General features: G+C 49.7%; 2 protein-coding genes across 2 annotated transcripts in view; both read right to left on the bottom strand.

The window, feature by feature from the left end:
* Positions 1–1,339, bottom strand: part of Cdk3 (cyclin dependent kinase 3) — a 4,245-nt gene extending 2,906 nt beyond the window's left edge. Inside the window, exons 1-5 of the mRNA XM_026780104.1 lie at positions 1,219–1,339; positions 893–970; positions 701–821; positions 437–607; positions 245–346 (exon numbers count right to left, since the gene is read on the bottom strand). Coding sequence (XP_026635905.1) covers positions 245–346; positions 437–607; positions 701–821; positions 893–970; positions 1,219–1,334 — 588 coding nt within the window. The 5' untranslated portion in view covers positions 1,335–1,339. The remainder of the gene's footprint in view (positions 1–244; positions 347–436; positions 608–700; positions 822–892; positions 971–1,218) is intronic.
* Positions 1,340–2,163: 824 nt separating this feature from the next.
* The window catches only part of Ten1 (TEN1, CST complex subunit), a 15,250-nt gene continuing 3,202 nt past the window's right edge, over positions 2,164–14,211 (bottom strand). Inside the window, exons 2-4 of the mRNA XM_013347588.2 lie at positions 11,325–11,459; positions 9,400–9,557; positions 2,164–2,347 (exon numbers count right to left, since the gene is read on the bottom strand). Coding sequence (XP_013203042.1) covers positions 2,178–2,347; positions 9,400–9,557; positions 11,325–11,413 — 417 coding nt within the window. The 5' untranslated portion in view covers positions 11,414–11,459 and the 3' untranslated portion in view covers positions 2,164–2,177. The remainder of the gene's footprint in view (positions 2,348–9,399; positions 9,558–11,324; positions 11,460–14,211) is intronic.

Genomic DNA, 14,211 nt, shown 5'->3' with positions numbered 1-14,211 from the left:
GTATGTGTGGCAGTCAGAAGACAACATCAGTTCTCTCATCCCGAGGGTTTTAGGGATCAAACTCCAGTTGCCAGACCGGGCAGCAAGTACTATATTACTACGTAATAGTACAAGTACTATTAGGCCATCTCCCCGGCCATTGGCTCAAAGCTGCCATCTCGGGAATTGAACTCAGGGCCTCTCTCATTTAGACCATCACTTTACCATTGAGATTTGCCCCTAGCCTAGCTTGTTCCCCTCCTACCATTTCTGCGAAGATACAACCAATGCTCCAGAGGTCCACAGCTGTTGAATAGAACTTGCTGCCCAAGAGGATCTCGGGGGCACGGTACCACAGTGTCACCACCTGTGCAGGCAAGAAGCAGCATCGTTCACGGTGACCGAATCCACTAGGGACATCCTTTGGCTGTCCCTCCCGCTCCCTGGCCTACACTACCTCGTGGGTGTAGGTACGCATGGGAACCCCGAAGGCTCGAGCCAGTCCGAAGTCAGCCAGCTTGATGGCTCCAAACTCATTGATAAGCAGGTTCTGAGGCTTCAGGTCTCGGTGGATGACCCGATGGCAGTGACAGAAATTCAGCCCTTGCAGCAGCTGGGACAGGTAGCTCTGTGGGAATGCCCAAGAGAAAGAGCTATGAAATAGCAGGTGGCCAGCAGGGGCGGGGGGTATGGCCTTACCCTCTTGCTTTTCCCTGGGCACCTTGACTACGTTCAGGGGGAGCTCCGGGGTGGGGGCGGAATCCATGTGCTTCTTCAGGTCCTGAGTGAGGAACTCGAACACCAGGTAGAGTTTCTTCTCTCTTTGGACCACATCCAACAGTCTGGCAGGAAGGGGTCAGACTCAGGACACAGCAGTCAGGATCCCAACCCCCCACTTCCTTTCCCAGCTCACTTGACGATGTTGGGGTGCTTCAATTCTTTGAGCAAGGAGATCTCTCTGATGGCAGTGCTGGGGATCCCCTCAGTCTCCCTGTTGGAAAAGATGGAAGACCAATGGGTTGCTTCTGGTCAGAGTGTGTGGTGTGTGTGTGTGTGTGTCTGTGTGTGTGTGATTACATACAGCATTCCCCACTTTTGCACACTTTATGCCCACCAAGCCCCACAGGGCTGCACCTTCTTGGCTACCATTGAAGTTGAATGCAAGCCCACGAGGTGAGGACAGGTTTTGGTATTCCCCTGGGAGACAGATGGGGCATTGGGGTGAACCCCGACACTCACACATCCAGCCTGATCTTCTTGAGGGCCACAATCTGCCCAGTCTCCTTGTTCTTGGCCTTATAGACCACCCCATAGGTGCCCTCTCCGATCTTTTCGACCTTCCGGAACGCATCCATGTCTGTAGAGCTGACAGGGAAACAGACCGCATCTGGACATTTAAATTCCATATGAAGCATCCCCACTTCCAGACTCCAGTCTGCACGTCACACCGTGACCAGCCCTGACCCTGACCCCCTCTCCCCGGGCACCGCCTGCCACCATCTTGCTCAGGAAGATGGTTCAAGGCTAAAGGCTGCTTCTTGGCCAGCCCAGCTCAGCCCAGTGCCTGCTTCTCCTTTGCCTGGCTACGGAGTGCAGGAGAGCCCAAACTTCTGCCTCAGCCCATGTTTCAGGCTAGGCAAACCAGTGCTCCGGAGCCACGAGAATCTACCCAGAAAGGCTGTACAGGGGAGGGTGGCAGTCTGAGGCAGAGGTTAGGAGTTGGCCAAGGCTTCTGAAGCTACAGTCCTGCTCTGGGTCACACATCAAGACCCAGGACCTTAGCTTGGCCAGTTTGCCAATTCTTAGGTCAGAACTTCAGCAAGGGTGACCCCTTTGCATCCTGGTCCCCCCAACTCTGTCCCTGGTCCCTCCAACCCCACCTCTAGGCCCCTAGCAGCCTCCCCTCAGCCTCCTTGCCCAGAAGTCACCAGAAGCCCTCAGCAGGCTGCAGCTTCTCCGTCAGGCAAGCTGTCTGCTATGGCTCCCCCTGCTGGCCCCTGCTGGCTGAAGCCGGCTCTGCACCAGGTACACACACACTACAAGCTCATGCTTTATTGGTCATTTACAGGTCAGTCCAAAGTTCAGAGAAGGGGCACCCCCCTCCGCACCCCCTACTTTTCCCCCCTACCCCCCTCACCTCACCCCTCTACCCCCTACCCCTACCCCCGCTGCTGCTTTCTGGTTCCAGGCGAAGGCTGTCAATGGGAAGGAGGAGCAGCTGGAGGCGAGGGCAAGGTGCTGGTGACTCCTATTGGCTGCTGCTTCTTCTGCAGGCACAGCCTCTGCTCCAGGATGGCTTTTTCTAACAAGGACAGATCCATCCCCTCCACACAGGTGAGCAGTCGGGCCTTCACCACAGAACCTTCATCTGGAAAACAGACACAAAGGCATTAGCAGCGATTCCTAGAGAGGCTGAGGCGCTCTACCCATGTTTCCCTGAGCTCTTCCCTCCCGAGGCTCCCAAGAAGTCGGCAACTTTGTTTCCAGGAGATGCAGAACCATAGGCCCCCTGTGTGCTTCAGGGAGCAGGAAGTTGAACCTCCACATTCAATTCCTTTGCCTTCCAAAAGCCCAGCGCTGAGGAAACATTGGTAATCTAAGGGGAAGCTCCTTGGCACCCTGGGACCAGTGTCATTGAAAATTGGAGTGAAGAGGAACCATATTTGATAAATCCAAAGAACTGAGCTCCAAGCAAGGCTAGTCTTACAGGGTAAGTCACTCCACCCTGGACCGGGTTGGAGGCCTGCTGGCAGATGTACTGGCGACCTGACATATAATGTCAATCAATGTTCCTGTAACATCAAACAGGAAAGACATTGATTGGGGTGTCCACAACAGGCACTTAGATTTTTTTATTTTAAAAATATTTATTTTTTTTTGCAGGGTGGTGGTGGCACATACCTTTAATTCCAGCACTCAGGAGGCAGAGTAGGTGGATCTCTGTAAATTGGAGGCCAGCCTGGTCTACAGAGCGAGTTCCAGGACAGCCAAAGCTACACAGAGAAACCCTGCCTCAAAAGACAAAAAAAAAAAAAAGACAAAAAAAAAACAACTTATGTTTATGTGGATGAGTGTTTGCCTACATGTATGTAGGTGCACAGTGGGCCTGCAATAAGAAAGCATTGGATCACCTGAAATTGGAATTTCAGGTGGTTGTGAGCCACTGTGTGGGTGCTGGGCACTAAACCCATGTTCTCTGCAAGAGCAAGTACTCTTAACCATGGAGCTGTCTCTCCAGCCCTTATATTTACTTACTTATGTTTCGATTTATTTTATGTGCATGGATGCTATGCCTGCATGCAGGTTATTGTACCATGTGTGTTCCTGGTGCCCCCAGAAGACAGAAGTGGACATCAAATCCTCTGGGACTGGAGTTATGGATGGTCCTGAGCCACCGTGAGTGTTGGGAAGGGAACCAAGGTCCTCTGCAAAGGCAGTGAGTTCTCTGAGTCCCCGAGCCATCTCTCCAGCCCCTACTTACTTTTAGACAGGGGTTTAGCATAGTTCAAGCTGTCCTGGAATTTGCTGAATATCCTAGGGTGACCCTAAATACTTGATCCCCCCGGCCTGTACTTCCCAAGTGCTGGGATTACAGGCGCATGACACCATGCCTGGCTTAGAAAAAGCTTCCTCCTGAGTTCTCATTGCTTCCCAGGAACTTCAGCGAATGCCTCCACGACATTACTCCATTTGGTTTTGATCCATTTGAGATAAGAGTTTTCTGGCTGAAATCTAGCCTGACCATTCTAGTCTAAGCCATTCCCCCACTGAAGACTGTCTGGAGGCAGACTTCAATCAACAAACTGTCTAGGTTTCAGCCACCCGTACCGGTCGCCTGTGGACTTGTTTGGGCCTCAGTTTCTGGGTGCTGAGCTGCAGAGGTGATGCTGCTCACAGAGGCCTCAGTGTGTGGCCCCATCTTTACCTACTGACAGGTGTTGGCTGCCGACTATCCCCACTCAGGCCTCTGGATGGGATATCTACACATGTCAATCAAACATTCCTACCACCCTGAGAGGCCTGGGGACACATTTAGTTCTAAAAAGTTTGAAGGATCGGCAAGAACAAGACCAGAATCAGATGTTCATAATGTCAAAGTGGAAGGCTGGGGGACTGAAGAGACGGCTCAGTGGTTAAGAGTACTTGCTCTTCTTCTGAAGGACCCGAGATTGATTCCTAGCGCCCATGTTGAGTGGCTCAAAAACATCTGTAATCCAGGTCTGGCTTCTGTGGGAACCTGTACTCACACAAACACACAGTAACAATAAATAATTAAAATCAAAACGAACAGCCGGGCGGTGGTGGTGCACACCTTTAATCCCAGCACTAGGAATTAGAAGCAGGCAGAGCTCTGAAAGTTGGAGGCCAGCCTGGTCTACAGAATGAGTTCTTGGATATCCATGGCTACACAGATAGAGATACCCTGTCTCAAACCAAAATGAATCAAAGCAAAAACAGAAGGAATGGGAGGAGTTTATTGAGAACCCTTCCTTTGGAACAAGGCTCTGATTTGATTGTGAACGCCACTGGGTGGGGAGGGGGTTCTGAAATGAGGGACAGGAGATACTAACCTCAAACAGGATCCTATGACAAATGTTCCCAAACTTCTGGTGTGAAGATTTTCTTAGAGATCTACTTAAATTTCACAGAATATTAAAAGTGTTTGTTTGCTTTATTTAGAAGATTTAAATTTGGGTTTTTTTGTTTTTGTTTTTGTTTTTCATTTTTCGAGACAGGGTTTCTCTGTGTAGCCTTGGCTGCCCTGAAACTAGCTCTTGTAGACCAGACTGGCCTCCAACTCAGAGAGATTCCTCTGCCTCTGTCTTCTGAGTGCTGGGATTAAAGGCGTGCACCACCACTGCCTGGTAAGAAGATTTAGAATTTTAGGTTGAGTGTGTATCTGTGTGTGGACATGTGTTATGAGTGTGGGTGCCTAGGAAGGCCCAGAGGGAATATTTGCTCCCCAGGAGCTGGAGTGACCAGTGGGTGGCTATGAGCTGCCTGATGCAGATGCTGGGAGCCAGGCTTGGATCCTCAGGGAGAGCAGCGCGCACTCCCAACTGCTCTTGCCCCATTTTATTTTTAAGCTCAGCCATCTCGGTTGCCTTATCTTTTCTTGTCTACTTGGGCAACACTTCACTGTGGGTGACAGAGTGGCCGCGGAACAGATCGTTTCCCACTAGTACAATCACCTGTGACCGGCCAGCCAGGTGCTTCCATTTGTTTTGGATGGGAGGGAAAACATGGGCGTGGACGTCCATCAGTAGAAGACAGCTGCCTGTGGCCCCAATCTTAACTGGGGTGGAAGGTGTGAGGTAAACCGGGCAGGATGGGGCTTGCCTAGAATCTGAGTGTAGCTGAAGGAGAACCCATCTCAAACAAAAAATGGAGGACCTGTCTGGTGTGTGCCCGTCCTGAGCGTGACCTTCAGCACGCGTTGAAAACACAAACAAACAAAAAGAGGGGCTGGGAGGCAGGCCAGTGGTCAAGGGCACACACTGCTCTTGCAGAGGACCTGAGTTCAGCTCTCAGCATCCACATCCAATTGCTCAGAACCATTCGACTCCAGCTCCAGGGTGACCCAGGCTTCTGGTTTCTATGGGTAACTGCATGTAAGTGCACATACTTGTATACAGACAGAAATACACACACATCCGGACAATTAAAAAGAAAGTAAATCTTCAGAAGGAAGAAAAGGGCTGGGGATGTAGTCAGCTGGTATAGTTTGCCTGGCACCCACTGGGTCTAGGATTTGAGCCCTAGCACCACATAAAACAGACATGGTGGTACACACTTGTGATCCCAGCACTGGGAAGGTAGGGGGATCAGGAGTTCAAGGTCATTCTCTAACACACAGCCAGTCTAGTGTACAAGAGAGGTCGTCTAAGGATAGTAAAAGCATAACTGCTTGCCTAGCACGCAGGAGGCCCCGGCTTCAAGTCTAGCATACACAGCTGTGAGTACCACTGCTGCCCGGCTGTGTGGAGCACGCTAGTCCTGGCATGTGTACCCCTCAACGACCACATCAGAGGTTCTCCTTGCATAGTTACCCCAAATCACACCATGTTCCCAACCCCGCCCCACACACTCTTGTGTCCAATCCTTCCCTTTATGCCCCGTGGCATATTGTGTCTCTCCTGGAATTTTTTTTTTTTTTTTGGTTTTTCGAGACAGGGTTTCTCTGTGGTTTTGGAGCCTGTCCTGGAACTAGCTCTTGTAGACCAGGCTGGTCTCGAACTCACAGAGATCCGCCTGCCTCTGCCTCCCGAGTGCTGGGATTAAAGGCGTGCGCCACCATCGCCCGGCTCTCCTGGAATCTTTACAATGCGCCAAGCTTTTCTGTGGGACTTAGCTAGATCCTGGCATCATCCAGTCAAGTGGGTCTTCCCACACTCCCGAATCAGGACCCCACCCCACACTCCCCACTCTGACCCCCCACTCCGGCTCCCACCCACACGTCCCACTGATCTGAAAGGTGAGTCCAGAGTTCGCCCACTGTCAGGTCACGTGGCATGCCTGTCTCCTCCTTCTCACTGATAACCAGTCACACCGCCTTTCACCTCTGCTCTAGTTCTACGGCCACACCCACGTTGCACCTTGGACTGGTTGTCCCAGAATCCTCCACCTCTGCTGTAGAAACTTTGTTCTTGGCATCTTCCTGCCCTTTTCCTGCACTGCACCTACTGGGACTCCTGGACTTTCTCTCACCTTCTCTGTCCCCTCAGCTGGCCCTAAGTACCTTCCAACCATTTTCCTGGTATTGTAGAGATCAGTCTTTGCCTACCAAGCTTCCTGCCCAATGCACCAGCCTCCACCCTCCTGGTCCCACCCACGGATGAGCGTAGGAAGCCCGCAGACCTCTGCATGGGCTCCTGCAGTACAAAGACTTCCAAGTCTCTGAGCTCACTGAGCCGCTTCCCCCACCTGCCTAGAAACTCTTTCCTTTGTCCCTGCCAGCCTGGACTCAGGCTCTGTGACAGCTACTCAGGCATTCACCAAACACGTAACTCCTTCCTCATGCCCCGTGTCTCTCCTAGAAAAGTTCCTTCACCTCTGTGCTGCCACTGCTGAACTGTGGCCCCTTCCTAGCTCTCTTTTCTTCTCTGTTTTTAACTTTTTGAAGGACGGCCTTGCCAAGATGCCCAGGCTGGTCTTGAACTCACACTGTATCCCTGGCAGGCCTTGAACTTCTTAGGTAGCTAGGATTACAGTCCTGCACCATAGGGCCCTCTTGTTGCCAACTACTTGAACAGAGGATTGTTGAGTACTCCCAACACACACATGAAATGTCTACCGAGATGGGTATGCCAGTTGCTCTGATGCGGTCATTAGACAAGTGCTGAAATGTCACCTTGTGCCCCATAATATGCATAAACAATCACCATGTGTCAATTAAACCTTTTCATAGTAGTTTCTGAAAGAGGAGCAATGAGATTTGTGAACTGGCAGTTGCTATAGCCAGTGAGACTCACACAACATGCAATTAGTGCTAAGGACAAAGCTGGGAACCTCAGACTGACCAGAAACGAACTCCTCGGGACCTTGGATGGTACCGGGAGGTGTCACATCTTAGGAGCTGATCACACAACTGGTGTGTTCCACACCAGTCTCATGGCGGGCTCTACATGAAAGGTTAGAAAAGTACCGCTCGCTAGCCTTTCCTTTTCCTCAGGACTTTCACCGGGACATAGGGCACAACACATGTTGGATGGACCTTTGCACCCCGACAGGACTTCAGGCCAGGCCCAGGAAGGTTGAGTGCAATCACAAGTACACCCTCCTGCCCAGGTGAGAGGTCACGCCAGGCATGGCCACACTCAGCCTACACAGGACTCTACCTGCTGCCAGGCATGGCCACACTCAACCTACACAGGACTCTACCTGCTGCCAGGCATGGCCACACTCAGCCTACACAGGACTCTACCTGCTGCCAGGCATGGCCACACTCAGCCTGCACAGGACTCTACCTGCTGCTTGGTCTTGAATGTCTCGCTCTAGACCAGAGTGGCGTGTATGAAATACTCAGAAAAATGAAAAAAAAATCATAAGGAAAAAAAAAACCAAACAGGAGCTGGAGAGCTGGCCTTAAAGAGAACGGTGCCAGTGTGTTTATGCATGCTGAGGCAAACATTAGAGTGTGCATACATACAATAAATACATAATTTTTTTAAAAGATAAAAGGTCCTTTCTGTGTCTTCCTTCATATCTCCCCAAAATCCATTATGAAGGCAGGAACTCTGACCTTCAAATCTTGAATCTGAGCCTCGAAGGCTTATTAAATCCAATATAATTAAAACCAGCCATTTATTTAATTTCTATATTAAAAGTAATTAAATCTCCTACTTAATTAATGAATTTGATTTATGTATTTCATCCAGAGTTATAACCTACCATGGGGTTTTTTTTTTAAAGATTTTATTTTTAATTGTTTGTGTATGTGTGTGCACACGTTCATGCATGGGCACACACACACACACGAGTGTGAAAGAAGTGACTACAGCGCCCTGAAGAGGAGTTAAAGGCAGTTGTGAACTACCAGATATGGGTGCGGGGAACCAAACCCAGGTCCTCTGCAAGAGCAGCAAGCGCTCCGAACTACTGCACCATCTCTCCAGCCCGTGGATTTTTAAAAGTATAAATTACAAGACATAAGATGTCGATTCAGGGCTAGTGGGCATATTTGGGAAGCCCTAAGTAAACTACCTCATACACAGACCCTCAGAAACCTGTGACTTCGGTCCCTCCCCATGGTGATACCTCCTCACCATTCCTCAGCATCACGTGACTGGTCCATTCGAGTCCAGTCAGACCTGTTTCCTGAGAGTCCCTGACCTCATGGGCTGATCTGTAAGCATGGCAATCCCACTAGGTCACAGGACAATAGGACAGGCCCAATCCATTCCTCGTTCTTTTTTTTTTTTTATGCTTTATGCATTGGCTTGTGTACGCCACGGCACATGTGTGGAACCGGAGGCCGACTTTGGGAGCCAGTCCTCTCTCCCACCTCATTTGAGGCAAGGTCTCTTTGCTCGCCATGTGTGCACCAGTCTGGTCTCTGCTCCCTGTCTCCCTGTAGGAACACTGGAATCAGACACCTACTGATTTTCACTGTGTTCTATGGACTCGAATTCAGGGTCCTCGCATTTGTACGGCAAGCACTGAGCTATATCCCAATCTCATATTTTCCTGGTTCTTTTGTTTTGTTTTTGTTTGAGACAGGGTTTCTCTGTGTGGCCCTGACTGTCCTGGAACTCGCACTGTAGACCAGACTGGCCTCAAAGTCACAGAGATCCGCCTGCCTCTGCCTCCCGAGTGCTGAGGTTAAAGGTGTGCGTCCCAGGCTCAGTGACTCTTGATTTACACAGAAGACGCCCCAGCGGAGGTGTCAGAGTGAAGCAGACTGTAGGGAGCACTCCTTACCCTCCTCATGCTCCAGCTCCCCAAGAACCATGTACAGGAAGCCCACACGCGGCTCAAAGGGTTCCACCAACTTCGTGCAGACGCGCAGCTGGCACTGATCAGATCTTTGCTTTGCTGCCAGGGTCACCAGGGAGCGTGTCATGTCATAGCAGAGCAACCTGGAGGGCAGAGGAAGCGTGAGCATTTCTGCTCATAGACCAGCCAACCTCCAAGTTCCATCGAGGAGGCCAACCAATACGTGGAAGTCCATGACTGGCCTCAAACTGATCCGAAAATAAAATATAAGTCACGGACTGGAACAAGTGTCCCCCGCTGCCTTACAGATGGGAGGCAACTGCCTGTTAATTTTCTTACTCTGACTTTGAATGTTGTGTTTTATTTTGAAACAAGGTCTTAAGAGGCCCAGGCCCCCACAGATCCAGTAAGTCCATAGCCCTAGCACAACCCCCAAGCAGTCTGGCTCTGGGTTCAGAGCCAGGGAAGAAAACACGCCCTGGAAATGGAACCAGAGCTAGGGGAAGAGACATTTTGTTCCCGAACCTGGAGCCGGAGAAAAAGCCCCCAGACCCTGAAACCAGGACCAAAAGAACACACTAAGCCCCTAGATTCAGACCATACCAAAGATTTCACCCTGGCCCAAAAATTAGAATCAAAAAAAGTAAAAAGAAGCCGGGCGGTGGTGGTGCACGCCTTAACTCCCAGCACTCGGGAGGCAGAGGCAGGCGGATCTCTGTGAGTTTGAGGCCAGCCTGGTCTACAGAGCTAGTTCCAGGACAGGCTCCAAAACCACAGAGAAACCCTGTCTTGAAAAACCAAAAAATCGGTTCGGATCCGAGTCACGGCAACAAAAAAAAAAAAAAAAAAAAAAGTAAAAAGAACCAAAGAAAGAAACACGGTTTGGCCCCAGAATCAGAGCCATCTTTGCCCCTTGATACAAAACCAGCCAATCCCTGAGCAGGGAAAATGGACCAATCACTGGTAGTTGGGAATTCCCCTCAGGCCTGAAAATCCCCTTACATCATAGGAGGCAGCCAATCCCAAGCCTGGAAGTCTGGAATTCCCCTCACCCCACTAGGGGACAGCCAATCACAAGCCCAGTGCTTGGAATTTCCCCTATATAAACCTCCCCACCTCCCCACTTTTCACTGCTGGTGGTCTCTCTTGTGCTGCTGCTGAAGCTTCAGCTGGACAGAGGGACCCGAGTGAACTCACAATAAAGACTTTGCTTTTGCATTGGATACAGTCTCCTGGTGATGTTCATCCCTGGCTGGTCTGGAACTCAATATGTAGACCGAGCTGGCCCTGAACTCACAGAAACCCACCTGCCTCTACTTCCAAGTACTAAATTCAAGGCACGAGCTGCCATGCCCAGTTTATTTTTTCTCTTTTGAGGCAGTAAATTGCCAAGCTTCTCCAGCAGGCCTTGAACCCTGAGATCCTCCTGCAACAGCCTCCCAAGCTAGGGTCACAGATGTGTGTCACCATGCTGGTGCCACTTTACTTTCAGGTGACCTGTGACAGGACAATAGACAACTAACAGTATATGTATGTCAGTGTGTACCAGCATCTGCCCAGATGGTCACTCACACAGATCCACATGATAGAGTATAGAGAGGTCACAAACTTATCGATGGTTGTCCGGACAGTGATGTTTGCTTTTCTTTACTCCTTTGTGGGTTATTTGTATTTAAACAATACAGCCAGGCATGGTGGTGCACGCCTTTAATCCCAGCACTCAGGAAGCAGAGGCAGGCAGATCTCTGAGTTTAAGGTCAGCCTGGTCTAGCTGGATCATTCCAGGCCAGCTGGGGCTGCACAGTGAGAATTTATAATTAGACAAAATAATATTAAAACCATTTTAATTGAGTTTCTTTGGAGGGGACCTATGTAACCACCCCGCCACATGAAGGGATGACCATTCTTACCTGCCAAAAGTTCGCAGCGTGCTTCCGTCGGGAACTTGGCCATCACTGACTTCCCAGGGGAAGTAGTAGATCCCAGGTCTGGGCAGCATCGATGGCACCAGGAACCAAATAGTCGGGATGGAGATTTGAAGATTCCTGATAAACCAAGCCAACCATAAGACACGAGAAACCAGCCACATCTGGAAGACTAACTTCAGTTGGAGGGGCTATGCAAGTCTTTGATACGTCATGAGCTCACAAGCTAACATACAAGCCTGAATCACACACCGACACACATACACATGATATATAAAGTTACAGGGGGAGTCTGTTCCCACAGCAATCTCCATTCTCCATCAGTTTCATAAGGCAGAAGTCTGTAAAGAAACACATACTAGGCAGAGGTGGTGGCCCACACTCTTACCCCAGTACTCGGGAGGCAGAGGCAGATGAACCTCTGAGTTTGAGGCCAGCCTGGTCTACAGAGTGAGTTCCAGGACAGCAGGGCTACACAGAGAAACCCTGTCTCAAAACACCCCCCACAAAAGATGCACAAGTGTGTTCTATCTTTGTGGGCTGGAGAGTCTATATTGTTGCTCACGTCAGCCATATCATTTTTATTTTATGTGTGTGAGTGTTTTGCCTGCATGTATGTCTGTCCACGAAGTAAGAGCAGTGGCTGAGGAGGCCAGGAGTGGGGGAAGGATCTGCTGACATTTGTGAGCCACCATGGGGGGGGGGCGGTGCTGGAAATCTAACCCAGGTCCTCTTCTGCAAGAGTAGCCAGAGCTCTTAACTGCTGAGCCATAGGTAAAACAAACAAAAGAGCCTGACTCATTCTAATCAAACACTGGCTACAAGCTGGTAACCTTGGCAGCTTGTGCCTTTAATCCCGACAGGTCCTGTATGCAACCTGCAGCTGGGATGTAGTTCAGTTGGCAGAGAGCTGCTGCCTAGCATGGTTTGGATCCCCAGCACTGCATAAAAGTTATCCATCACAGAACCGCTTCTTCAGGTCATTCTCTACATGTGTATGGGTGTCTTACTTGCATGTATGTCTGTGGACCACTTGTATGCCTGGTGCCTATGTAGTTACAGATGTCTGTGAGCTGCCGCGTGAGTGCCGAGAATCTGAGCCCTCTTCGAGAACAGTGAGTCCTTTCCTTTTTGTTTGTTGGTTTTTTGAGACAGGGTTTCTCTGTATAGCTTTGGAGCTTGTTCTCGAACTTGCTCTGAAGACCAGGCTGGCCTCAAACTAACAGAGATCCGCCAGCCTCTGCCTCCTGAGTGCTGGGATTAAATTTGTGTGTCACCACTGCCCAGCCAATAAGAGTTCTTAACTACTGAGCTATCTCTCTAGGTCCTTATCTTCATTTTCTAAAATTTTATTTTTACTTCTGTGTGTGTATGTGCAGGTGTGCATGCTTACAGGCTCTTCTAGTCAGTCTCCTGGGACCAGAGTTTCCGGCAGCTGTGAGCTACCTGACATGGGCGGTGGGAACTGGGAACTGAACTCAGGTCCTCTGCAAGAAAGAGCAGTCTCTCCAGCCCTTGGACATTTTCTTTTAAAGACTGGGTTTCACTCTGTGGCCCTGGCTGGCTTCTACCTCCTGGCCCAGCTTCCCAACCACTGACATTTAAAGTGTACACGACTATGCAGCTCCATGGACCTTCTGATCTCAGATTTAGAGAACCTGTAAATTAAGTCACTCTGTGGCATTCTATTGCAACAGCAGGTAACATAATGTCACTTATGATGCCAGATGAAATTCCAGACAAGCAAAACATGTGGTAAAGGACAACAGTAAAACCATGAAAAGGGATGTAGGTCAGATAGGAGTGTTTCGTCAACGTTTAGTTGCCTTAACCGTAATTCTCCTGTGCATGTCCTTATTTTTAGGAGATTCTTAGATATTTGTAAACAAAGGAGGACTTCCATGTTTCCTCAAACGGCTCCAAAGGGGAGGGAATAAACAAAGCTGACCGGCAGGTGATCGGCAAAGCAACCGTGACAAACATTAACCAGGGAATCTGGGTGAAAGGGGAGCTGCTTCTTTGATCCCTATCAAGATTCCTGGGTGTGCAAAAATGAAAATCCACACATGGGGGTCAGACTACAGGACTCACCACAAGTGGGGTGAAAGGCAGCCTTTCACTGTAACCAACAGAACCCAGTCTGAGGTTGGCCCACGGTGCCACACTGGGTGGCAGTGGCCTAGCTTTAGCCTTTATTTCCCCTTGTCTTTCCTCTGGCTCATGATCAACCCAGAGTCTGTAGCCGAGAGCTCTTCCTGATTCTCAAACAAGTTTTATTCAGTTATTTTGAGACAAAAGCCACAGAGCTCTAGCTGGCCTGCAACACACAACATTATGCAGTAGACCAGGCTGGCCTTGAATTTACAGAGCTCTTCCTGCCTCTGCCGCCTGACAAATATTTTTTATGATAAATAGCATTTATTGTTGGTATATGTGCAGGTATATGCTTGCCATAGCACACAATTGAGGTCAGAAAACAACCTTGTGGAGTTGGTTCTCCTCTTTCAAACCTTTATGTGGGTTCTGGGGCTTGACCTCAGGCCTGTAGGCTTGCATCTTCAGGAGGCAAGAGTCTTTATCCACTTAGCCATCTTTGATGTGGAGGTCCTTCTGTCTATGTGTTGCTTTTATTGATTAATGAATAAAGAAGTTGCTTTCAGCCAATGGCTTAGCAGAATATAGCCAGGCTGGAAGAGACATATATATGGAGAGAGTGGGCGGAATCAAGTGAGAAGCCATGTAGCTGGCATAGACACCGGAACTTTACCTGCTAAGCCACAGCCTTGTGGCGATACACAGATTAATAGAAATGGGTAAAATTAAGATGTAAGAGTTAGCCAATAAGAAGCTACAGCTAGCCGGGCGATGGTGG

The sequence above is a fragment of the Microtus ochrogaster genome, chromosome 7 (assembly GCF_000317375.1).
Source record: "Microtus ochrogaster isolate Prairie Vole_2 chromosome 7, MicOch1.0, whole genome shotgun sequence".
NCBI lineage: Eukaryota > Metazoa > Chordata > Mammalia > Rodentia > Cricetidae > Microtus > Microtus ochrogaster.
This window is presented reverse-complemented; position numbering and strand designations above follow the sequence as displayed.